This window comes from Desmodus rotundus, chromosome X (genome assembly GCF_022682495.2).
Source record: "Desmodus rotundus isolate HL8 chromosome X, HLdesRot8A.1, whole genome shotgun sequence".
Classification (NCBI taxonomy): Eukaryota; Metazoa; Chordata; class Mammalia; order Chiroptera; family Phyllostomidae; genus Desmodus; species Desmodus rotundus.
Window position 1 is genome coordinate 20,984,013 of NC_071400.1, and position 12,405 is coordinate 20,996,417.

At 38.9% G+C, this 12,405-nt stretch overlaps 1 protein-coding gene across 7 annotated transcripts in view; it reads left to right on the forward strand.

Moving 5' to 3' along the window:
- Positions 1-12,405, forward strand: part of ENOX2 (ecto-NOX disulfide-thiol exchanger 2) — a 320,597-nt gene that overhangs the window by 223,895 nt on the left and 84,297 nt on the right. For 6 of the 7 annotated variants that reach the window (XM_045200672.2, XM_045200671.2, XM_053917044.1 and 3 more), the window contains one exon: positions 2,365-2,499. In XM_045200672.2, the coding sequence (XP_045056607.1) occupies positions 2,365-2,499 (135 nt within the window). Of the gene's footprint in view, positions 1-2,364; positions 2,500-12,405 lie in introns of those variants that run through there. The other variant, XM_024566572.3, reaches the window with a different exon arrangement.

Consider the following 12,405-nt stretch of genomic DNA (forward strand, 5'->3'; position numbering starts at 1 on the left):
AGTAAGGGGAGGAGGGAGGACAGAGAGAGGAAAGAACAAGAGAGAAATGCATTTTTTTTTAACTGAGTCTTTATTTTATTTTATTTTATTTTTTTATTTTTTATTGTTATTCACTTACAGTTGTATGCCTTTTCTCCCCATCCCTCCACCCCACCCCAGCTGAACCCACCTCCCTCCCCCACCTCCACCCTCCCCCTTGATTTGGTCCATGTGTCCTTTATAGTAGTTCCTGTAATCCCCTCTCCTCACTGTCCCCTCCCCACTCCCCCTGGCTATTGTTAGATTGTTGTTAACTTCAGTGTCTCTGGTTATATTTTGTTTCCTTTTTTCTTCTATTGATTATGTTCCAGTTAAAGGTGAGATCATATGGTATTTGTCCCTCACCATATCACTTATTTCACTTAGCATAATGCTCTCCAGTTCCATCCATGCTGTTGCAAAGGGTATAAGCTCCTTCTTTCTCTCTGCTGCATAGAATTCCATTGTGTAAATATACCATAGTTTTTGGATCCACTCATTTGCTGATGGGCACTTAGGTTGCTTCCAGTACTTGGCTATTGTAAATTGTGCTACTATGAACATTGGGGTGCACAGGTTCTTTTGGATTGGTGTTTCAGGGTTCTTAGGGTATAATCCCAGCAGCGGAATTGCAGGGTTAAAGGGCAGTTCCATTTTTAGTTTTCTGAGGAAATTCCATACTGTTTTCCACAGTGGCCTCACCAGTCTGCATTCCCACCAACAGTGCACTAGCGTTCCCTTTTCTCCGCATCCTCTCCAACATTTGTTTGTGGATTTGTTTATGTTGGCCGCTCTGACTGGTGTGAGATGGTACCTCATTGTGGTTTTAATTTGCATCTCTCTGATGGCTAGTGATGCTGAGCATCTTTTCATATGACTCTGGGCCTTCTGTATGTCTTCCTTGGAGAAGTGTCTGTTCAAGTCTTTTGCCCATTTTTTTATTGGGTTGTTTGTCTTCCTGGAGTGGAGTCGTGTGAGTTCTTTATATATTTTGGAGATCAGGCCCTTGTCTGAGGTATCATTGGCAAATATGTTTTTCCCATACTGTTGGTTCTCTTTGTATTTTAGTGCTGTTTTCTTTAGCCATGCAGAAGCTTTTTATTTTGATGAGGTCCCACTTGTTTATTCTTTCCTTTATGTCCCTTGCTTTAGGGGACATGTCTGTGAGGATGTTGCTGCGTGGAATGTCTGAGATTTTCCTGCCAATGTTTTCCTCTAGGACTTTTATGGTGTTACAACTTATATTTAAGTCTTTTATCCATCTTGAGTTCATTTTTGTGTATGGCGTAAGTTGGTGATCGAGTTTCATTTTTTTGCATGTAGCTGTCAGATCTCCCAACACCATCTGTTGAAGAGGCTGTTTTTGCTCCATTTTATGCTCCTGCCTCCTTTGTCAAATATTAATTGGCCATAAAGACTTGAGTTTATTTCTGGGCTCTCTGTTCTGTTCCATTGGTCTATGTGCCTGTTTTTATGCCAGTACCAGGCTGTTTTGATTACAGTGGCCTCGTAATACAGTTTGATATCGGGTATTGTGATTCCTCCTGCTTTGTTCTTCTTTCCCAAAATTGCTACAGCTATTCGGGTTCGTTTATGGTTCCATATAAATTTCTGAAAGGTTTGTTCTATATCTGTGAAATATGTCATGGGTACTCTAATAGGGTTGCATTGAATCTATAAATTGCTTTGGGTAGTATGGCCATTTTGATAATGTTGATTCTTCCAATCCATGAACATGGTACATGCTTCCATTTGTTTGTGTCTTCCCTAATTTCTTTCTTCAGTGTTGTGTAGTTTTCTGAGTACAGGTCTTTTACCTCATTGGTGAGGTTGATTCCTAGGTACTTTATTTTTCTTGTTGCTATATCAAATGGGATTTTTTTCCTGATTTCTGTTTCTGTAGTTTCGTTGTTGGTGTACAGGAATGCCTTTGATTTCTGAGTATTGACTTTGTATCCAGCTGTTATCCTTAATTCGTTTATTAGGTCGAGCAGTTTTTGGGTGGAGTCTATAGGATTTTCCATGTACACTATCATGTCATCTGCAAACAGTGACAGTTTCATTTCCTCCTTTCCAATTTGGATGCCTTTTATTTCTTTCTCTTGTCTGATTGCTGGAGAGAAATACATTTAAATGCCACCTGGTAAACTGTTTTCAAATCCTGTGTCTTCTTGCCAGTGCAAGTTGTATTGTTTTAACCCTTATAAAGAGCTGGAATTAAGGCCTTATCCACCCCTTGACCATCAGTCAATTTCTGTAAAGAGTTTGCCAGCGTGTACATTGATAAGTAATCTAGACACTGAAACCTTAATACTACAAATTATTTTGCTTGTCATTTCTTTTTAGCTGATAATAGTAGAACTCTGAATGTGGAGTCCACTGCAATGACGCTGCCTGTGTCTGATCCAGCTGCATGGGCCACCGCAATGAATAATCTTGGAATGGCACCACTGGGAATTGCTGGACAACCAATTTTGCCTGGTATGCTATTTTTAATCACCTCACAAGTGTTTCTTTATGTTGACCATATGGCCATGAATATAACAGTATGACACAATTTATTTTGATGTTGACGTTTACTATATTCTGCCTAGAGTACGCATTTTGTGTAACATAAGCTTTATAGGCTGGGTGGCCAGTAGTTTCCTAGTACACTCCCTATTGCCCTGTGGGCATGTTGGGGGTATATCTGATGCAGAACATTGTCGTTGAACATTTAAACAACTCATTAAAATAAAATGCAACAGGATTTGGCAAGGGATTACACAGCTTATCTAATTGTATGGATTTCTTAGAGGAGGCAAATAAACATGGAGCTGAAGTGAGAACTGAATGACACATCCCCAAAATCATAGATTCTTAAATGGAAGAAAAGGAGATAATAGGGAACACACCAAAGATTACTGTTAACATTCAGTAACTTTTAATACTTTTTAAACAAAGTAATCCATAAGACAATGATCGTGGTGTCATAACTCCATTGCCACAAAAGATAAAATTAGAAAAAATGCTCAATATCTGAAGGGTTTAGTTTAGGCATAAAAAAATTTTGCTGGACTGTCAGAGCAATTAACCATTAAAATTGATTTGTAAAGACATTAATTAGGGAATTACAATCTCAGAAAGCTCCAGGGTGCTTTATAAACGTCCTAAATATTAATCTCCTCAGATTCATTTAATTAGGGTCCTACTTGAAAGTATGACAGGATCAGGCCAGTCTGGGACCTTGCTATTCAGAATGCGGTCTGCGTAACCTAGGAGTTGTCAAGAATCCCAGAATCTCAGGCCCCAGCTGAATTTTAACAGAAGCCACATTTTAACATGATCCCCAGTTGATTCACAAGCATATTAAACCTGAGAAACAGATCTAGAGTGGTAATGCTTTGTTGTGCCATTTGTTTGTATAGTTAACTACTCCCACCCCCCAAAAATAATTTCACAATTCCAGACTAGATTTTGAGTCCTTGTAGGTAAAGGTAATAATGAGGATAAGGTAGGATAGGCAACAGTGATACCTAGTAATAAGAAGAAATATAATTACATTGAAAGCTTGCAAACAAGCAGCCAAACATAAAGAAAAAAAAATGTGTATGAGAAAGGGGTCGAGAAAAAAGGAGCTTAGGTTCTATATGTAACAGAAGCAAAGAACTGTTTCATCAAACTTTAATTCACACCATGAGCTGTTGGTGACTAGACTGTATCCTACTCCATTAAACTCACCACAATTGAAATGAGCAACCAGGAGTCCTTTGAGGGCTAGAATGATTGGACCATGGATCTTCTTGGGTCTTAAATTGCTAGTGGGGTCAATCTGGAATCAGTGGGCATTACAATAGGAGCCGGTATTGCATAGTGCTTAAGAACTCAGACTCTAGAATCATTCTGCCTGACTTCTAAGCCTGTTTCTCTACTTCATCTTAGGTAGTCTTGTATATCTTCTATGAAACTGAGTTTCCTCATTCATAAAAGCAGACTAGTAGTACCTAACCCTTAGTGTTGATGTGAGAATTAAATTGTGCATAGCATAGCCTGCCATACAGTTAGTGTTAAAAAAGTGTTGTCTGTTAAACTACTTAAAAATCTTTACTAATGTATTTTTGATAGACATTTATAAAGGAAGTAATGGGTTTTTAATTTAGTTTTTCATTATTTCATTATAATCAAATTTAAGCTAAAATATTATACATTATTTTAAAGCTCCATATAGAGTGGTCCTGAGTCACAACCTCTGAAGTCTAGAGTGACTAGATAATATGATTGGCTTAAGCACTTCCAGTTTCTGGAAATATGAACTGTGTAGCTGTATGTCCCAGGAAAAATCTTGAAGCCAGATCTGATCTGATACCAAGAAAACTAAATGTTAGATTACATCAGATTATTTTTAAATCCCCACATCTAAACATAAGTCTATGCCTACAAAATAATCTTCAATGCTTAGACACCCATCCATAATGTGGAGCAAAACAGGCCTAGTATTGAGAAAGGAAAAAGTCCAAACCACCATTATAGGCCCAAAGTTTACACTGAGGCCAATATCATGCCTAGAAAATTTGGGTAGGTTTTCTTATCAGTACCTCAGAGGGCTATTTCTTCAGAAATCATACCTTGCTTAGTTTTTAACAACACAGGCCTGAAGGACAGACTACTTTGGTTTGAATCCTTGCTCTGCCTCTTGCTAGCTACGTGACCTTGAGCAAGTTATTTGACCTATCAATACCTCAGTTTCCTCATCTGTAAATGGGGATAATTATAGTATCTACCTCACAGCATTACTGTAAAGATTAAATAATATGCTGTGTACAATGCTTGGCATATAATAAGCACTCAGTAAAGGTCAACTATCATCATTATTATTACTGTTAGTAACATGCTCTTTAAGATGAAGAAAATATTAACGTACTTCTGTCAAATGACTGCTAAGCTGCCATTTAAATTGAAAGTATTTGGGTGCTCGATAACATAATTAAAAAAAAAGTATTTGGGTTCTCAGCAGCCACTGTCAGCTCTAATGAGTGTTTCCCTCATCAACCTCCACTCATACATTTCAAACTTCAAGAGAGATTTTAATTTATACCTCTAGCCCCCTTTTCCTACATCTTGTTTTCTTAAGGATTATGAAGAAATGCCTTTGCAGGGTGCCCTTCAACCTTGTGATTCAGTGATCTTATAGCTATGCTCCAGGAAGTTACTTGACTTTTTAAAACCTGGTCTTAGAGTCCTGGCTGGTGTAACTCAGTGGATTGAGCACGGGCCTGTGAACCAAAGGGTCACCAGTTCAATTCCCAGTCAGGGCACATGTCTGGGTTGTGGGCCAGGTCCCCAGTAGGGGGAGCATGACAGGAAACCACACATTGATGTTTCTCTCCCTCTCTTCTTCCCTTTTCCTCTCTCTAAAAATAAATTAAAAAATCTTTTTTAAAAATCTGGTCTTAGGAATATTGATATTTAGTGTAGTAGTGTCATTGTCTTAAAAGTACATGAAGCAATAGCACTAGACTGAAACATACTTTGTAAAGCTGTATATAAAAATCACTTGAGTTATTTGTGAACTGATTTTTCTTCTCTCTGTATTATTTTACCATCAAGATTAGAATATGGGCTCTGAATCTAGACTGTCCAGGTTCAAGTAAATCCCTGCTCTGCTATTAAGTAACTGTAACTTGTGGAAGTTATTTACCATCTCTGTTTCTTCATCCATAAATAGTAGCCCCTATGTCACAGGGTGGTTATGATGATTAATGAGTTAATACATGTAAAGTCTTAGAATGATGCCTGGTTCACAGTAATCTTCCAAAGAATTCATCTATGATTGTTATTATTTTAAGTTCATATTTTATATGGCTCACAAAATTTGAATTATGGCTTATTTGTATTGTTAACAATAGTAAAGTATAATGAATACAACAGCAAATTTTTTCCCTGGAGAAGCACTGGACAATGGCAGGTGAAGAGGAGAGTATTTGTCTCAGAGTGCTAATGACTTTGCACTTTGTGAATCTGGTAGAGTGTCCAAAAAATGGAAGTTTGGCACCATACCCCAATACTGCCTACCTTTCTTCTTGCTAAAGCCTGGGGAACAGGGTGCCTGTCATCTTTATTAAGTAATGTTTTATCTGAACAGGATAAAACCTCCCTAACTCTCTTCCCACCCCTCAAAATTCCTTAAAATGGAAAAAGCTGCAATGAGCTACATGGAATTATTCCCTGAGGTCACCATTGATGGCTTAATAATTCAGTTACTTTTCTGTCCCTTAGGAGGTTTCCTACTGAGCCAGTAGACTTTTCTTTGTCTTGTCTTATCTGACCTATCTATTACAATACAAAAGGCTTTTGGCCTTGATTAAAAACAAATGATACAGCCCTGGCTGGTGTGGCTCAGTGGATTGAGCACCAGCCTGCAAACCAAAGGGTCACAGGTTCCATTCTCAGTCGGACACATGCCTGGGTTGCAGGCCACGTCCCCAGTAGGAGGAGTGTGAGAGGCAACCACACATTGATGTTTCTCTCCCTCTCTTTCTCCCTCCCTTCCCCTCTATCTAAAAATAAATAAATAAAGTCTTTTAAAAAAAGCAAATGACACAGAAGCTTCCTTGACTTACCCCAGAACGCTCAAATTCATACTGGCATGGATGCTGAGTCTCTTGGACACATATTTGTCGTCAGGGCAATGTGTGGAGCTTCTTTTTATCCAACATGGTGTTTTGTACACTTGCTGTTCAATCAAGTTAATCTACAATGATCGTAGATTATTGTAGATAATAATCTACAATATCTGTTATTGTAGATAATAAAGGGGAGGTCCCTTCTGGCTGGTGGCTTTATTTCCTGAAAGAATATTTGCTTTTCCAAACTAGTCAAATAAGACTCATGTTAGATTTCATATGAAAAGACATATCAGAAAGAGTCAGGCCTTCTGTTTAGGAATCACTGTACTGCCCATCATGCAAAATAAATCCAAGGAAGGTCCGATGAAGGGACACTCATTAAATACTGTGTGCTGCTTCCTTTATATTCCCCTCAATGAAAATATCCTTAATATTCAAATGTGGCGCTCGTAAAGCCCCATAACAGAAAAAGAGTCCCTCATTATGGTGCCCCCACTGTATTGACTGTGGCTCCTCCATAATGAGAGATGTCAGAAAATAAAGACTCAAGGACCTTACTCCCAGTGCAAGACCCTGCCCATCTATGAGCATTGTACTTCTTAAGGAGGCAGTTCCCATTACACCCAGCAAGCCAACTCTGATAGGAACAGAAAGAGAGAATGAGGATATATGATGCATACAGGTCACTGTTGTACAAGCTCCTCAAGGAGGCCTGAACTTGGGTTTCTATTATTTTAAATATGTTCTAGAGACAGAATATGCCTTCAGTGGCATTTAAGGTTGAGATTCTGAGAAAGGAGAGCAATATTCACCATCATGGTGGACACTTCACCAAGAGCCAATGATGTATAAACTACTTTACCAAATAGAATTAATGTCTCTCCGAAACAAGCTTGAATCCTACACAGTGATGGTACTCTCAAGTCTACCCATGGAAGCTCTCATGAGGCATGCTATAGTGAAACCATTCATTCATTCATTCATTCATACAAGAAATATTTACTAAGGCCTGCTCTATGCAAGGTACTGTGAGAAGCCCTAGAGATATGCAGTGAACAAAGAAAAACAATGATTCCAACCATCATAGTGACTCCAGTAATTTTAGAATCCCACCCCCAAATTTTCTCCCTATTCTCATGTATGATATGCCTCTTGACTAACAACAGCTCAAAAGTTTCCCATCCGTTTTGTTCATTTGTGCTTTTATTCACCCATCCATTCATTAAAAATATATTGAGGTAGGTCAGGTGGATCCAAAATGGGCATGGCTCAATCTGTCTTAAAGTTCACAGTCCAGTAGCAGAAGCTACAAAGTCATTATCACTATACTGTAATAACAAGATATATCCAGAAAGTATCCAGTCATGTAACATGGAAAATAGAGATATTTTTTTCAGAAGAAATATTGTACATAGGACAGTGACACCTCAGTTCCCTTCAAAGCAGGCACCTTGGGACCTCACACAGTTCTCCCAATTGCCATCAGCTACCCATCATATTTTCCTGAATCACCAATGGTCTGAAATCTGTTCCCTTTCAAAGGTGATTTTAATTTTGGGAAAAGCCAGAAGTCACAGGGCACAAAATCTGGGCTGTAGGAGACTGAGTCACCAGGGTGACTTGATGTTTCGCCAAAAACATCTGGAGGAGATGTGATGTATGAGCAGGCGTGTCGTCCTAATGAAGCTGCCAATCACCAGTTGCCCATAGCTGTGGCTTTCTGAATCATCTGAATAGTTTTCACTGAGGAATGTTCAAGCTTAATGAAAATTTGATGCAGATTCATTGCTCTACTTGCTCAGTCATTTTGAATGCAACAGCCGCACAGTACACATGCTCACTCAATGGCATCTACTGCCGCCACTGACTAGTACAGTGAAGTCATCATTGTTTATACATGCGTATTCCAGTCCACTCTCCTTGGCTACTAGGTTATCGATGTCACACAAACCTTTCTTGTTATATTAACAATGGCCAGACTTTTTCTGGACAGATCTTCATATAGCAAGTGTCATAGTACAAACATAGAAAGAAAAGTATTGTTTTAGCCAGGGTGGGATGTGTGGGAGGAGGTTGTTATGTAGGTAGTAATGGTCAGGAAAGATTCACAGAAGTGGTAACATTTGAACTTGGTGTCCAAGGATATATAGGAATATGTCAGGTGGAAAAAAAAAAAAAAAAAACACTAAGAACAGCCCAGGCAGAGGAAACAGTACACCAAAGACTAAAAGGTATGCGAGAGTGTACAGTATGGAGACAATGGTTAAATACTGAGTTGAATTACGTCACCCTATTCCACAAAGAGTTTGAGACAGCTTATTAAAAATTACAATAAAAGAGGAAAAACATATAAGTGATGTAAACCAGCATCTGAGAAAATATAAATGAGAACAGACGGTGAAGACCAGGTAGAGAGGTTAATTAGAATTCAGACTTGTAGGTCATAAGATCTTATCCAGTTTCTAAAGTTGAGCTGCACCTGTGATCATGTAGCCAAAACAAAAAGGGAAAACTGCTGAGTTATATAATTTGCATTTTTCGTGAAGAGAAAATATACCAATCCTCAGGAGAAGTCAAACTTTTCATGACCCTTTTGTTCGTGTGTTTGACATTTTAGTTCTGAAAGAAGTTTTTCATAGGGAACTTCATGTATAGGGTTATACACTAAGTGAGGTAGTTGAGTGATCTCTAAATCCCAAATGCTGATGTGTATCCCAGGAGCGGTTGATAGCTTTATTCCCTAATCTGTTGCAAAATGTAAAAGCTAAGAATATAGTGACTTTATCATGAAGCTGAATTTGTTCAATTAAAAGGACTGTTGTATGACTTTACTCTGAGATAATAGACTTCTTATATTTTTTATTTTAAATGTTCTTTCTTTTATAAACTGCATGAATGGTACATGGTTACTTTGTTATTTTTTCTCACATCTTTTTCTGACAAATTAAGAGGTTGGAAGTGTTAAATAAATATATTTATTAAGTATAGGTAATTTTATTTAATTGTTACTATATAAGTTTCAGGTGTACAACATTATCATTCAACATCTGTGTACACTGCAAAATGGTCACCCCCCAAATTCTAGTTACTATTCATCACCATACAATAGAACACTTCTAGCCTTTCACTCACTTCCAACCCCCTTTTCCTCAGATAACTACTGATCTGTTCCATGTATCTATGAGCTTCTGTTTTTGTTTCATTTTGTTTGTTCATTCATTTTTATTCAAATCTAAACCCAGAAATCTAGGAACCACAGATGTAGTTTAATATATCCTCATTAATGTCCCTCCAAAGGTGTTCACAGCATCCCTGGATGAGAGTTGAGAGCATGACCCTGAATCTGTCAAATGTCCTAAAGAAACAAAAACACAGTATAAATAAATAGGAAGGACTAAGGGGAAGATGGGCTAGAAAGGTAGATATTTGCAAAAACTTTATAAGGAGATAAAGCTTCATAAGGACTGCCAGTCAAAATGGCAGAATAGGTAAATGCTGTTTGCCATCTCCCACAACCTCATCAAATTACTCACAGAGATGTAGATAAACCATGGGGAACATAGTCAATAATATTGTCATAAATATGTATGGTGCTAGTTGGAGTATTGGAAATATCAAGGGGAGCTCTATGTAAAGTATACGGTTGTCTAACCAGTAAGCTGTACACCTGAAACCAATGCAAAATAAAATTGAAAGATAAAAGATTTTAAAAATTACAACCAAACTAAAGAACAACCATCATTGAGACAACTGGAAATCTAGCTGAACAGAACTTCTATAACTAAGGATCCAAAGAAGCCATATTAAGACTGGTAGGAGGAGCAGAAACACAGAAAAGGCTGGTCCCACACCTACATGTAGCAGTTAAAAACTGGGATGGATATCTCAGCTGTAAAGGTGCTCCCTGAGGACGGAGGTATCATAGGCCCACACTGGGATCCCCAGCACAGAGTTCCAGTGCCAGGAAGAGAAGTCCCCATAACTTCTGGCTGTTAAAATCAGAAGGGAGTGCTGCTAAGTGGCACAGAGAGCTCCTAGAGTTTCAGGTGTTCCTCTTAAAGGACCCATTCATGGACTTACTTGCTGCCAGACTCAATCATTTTGAACAACAGCAGTGGAACAGAAGCTTGCAAAGCTCAAGAGACATATGGAGAAGAACTGAATTATCTGGCTTGAGGGCAAGGACTAGAGGGGGAGGTAGCTTTCGCCCAGACAGAAGTGCTTATAGAAGCCATTGTTCCTTTGTTCCGCCTTCTCCCCACCCAGCATGCATGTGCAGGCAGGCACTATATCTAAGTTTCTGTCAACCTACTAACACTGTTCACCCTGACCTGGTCATTCCCTGAGACCCCTCCCTACCCAACTTTCAGGACCACCAAAATCATTTCCAGTGGATTTTCAATACAAATGACCTGTCTTGGCTCTTGCTTCAGACTTTCCTAAAATCTCTCAAGGATTCACAAACCCCAAGCACAGCATCTCACCTCAGCATGCTCCATACGTCTTACTAAGTGGCCCCAAGCCTGGCACTAGTAGCAACCAGCCTCAGTTCAAAGTTTAGCCTCTCCCAGGGAACTCCAATTCCAACACAAGCAGCAGTTATCTTCAGATCACTTTGTAGCTCATTCCACGTGGCCCTGAGCAGAGTAAAAGCAACAGCTGACCTTGGCCTATACCAGAGCCCCTACCCCCAAGAGGCACCAAAACTAACTCACCCAGTGGCCAGCTTCAGACCATACCAGAGCATCACCCAACTACCTCTACAATCAACACACCGAAAGGGAGGACTCAGCAGAAACCAGAATCCCTCAAAAATGAATCCTGCTCCATGCACTCAGCCCCTGCACAACAGCTCCTCCACTATAGTCACAGCCAGTCCTCACAGCCAATCAAACTGAGGGTCAATTCCTTCCATTGACGTGCTAATAGATATCAGGACTCAACTACAATAGAGGAGCACACATAACCCACACAAGGGACACACCTGGAGCAGCCACCTCAGGTGACCAGGGAGACAGCACCACTAGACCCCAGAGGATACTTACTATGTACATTACTTTAATAAGATCATGAGATGTAGCAGCTCTACCTAAAACACAGAAAGAAAAAAAAAAGAAAAAAAAAAAAAAAAACACAGGGAGGCAGCCATAATGAGAAGACAAAGAAACATAGCCCAAATGAAAAATCAGATCAAAACTCAGAAAAAAACACTAAACAAAATGGTGACAAGCAATCTACCAGATGCAGAGTTCAAAACACTGGTTATAAGGATGCTCAGTGAACTCAGTGAGAACTTTATAAAAGAAATAGGAAACATTTAAAAGTATGTAGAAAATAACAAAAAAGAACCAGTCAGAAATGAAGAATACAATAACTTAAACGAAGAATACATTGGAAGGAATCAGCAGTGGATTAGATGAAGCAGAAGATCAAACCAGCATTTTGGAAGACAAGGGAGTAGAAAACACCCAATCAGAGCAGCAAAAAGGAAAAAGAATCCAAAATAATGAGGATAGTTTAAGGGGCCTCTGGACAATATCAAGTGTACCAACATTTGCATCATAGGGGTACCAGAAGGAAAAAAGAGCAAGGTATTGAAAACCTACTTGAAGAAATAATGACAGAAATCTTCCCTAACCTGGTGAAGGAAATAGGCATACAAGTCCAGGAAGCACAGAGAGACCCAAACAGAGAGAACCCAAAGTGGAGCACACCAAGACACATCAAAATTAAAATGCCAAAAATTAAAGACAATGAGAGAATCTTAAAAGCAGTAAGAGAA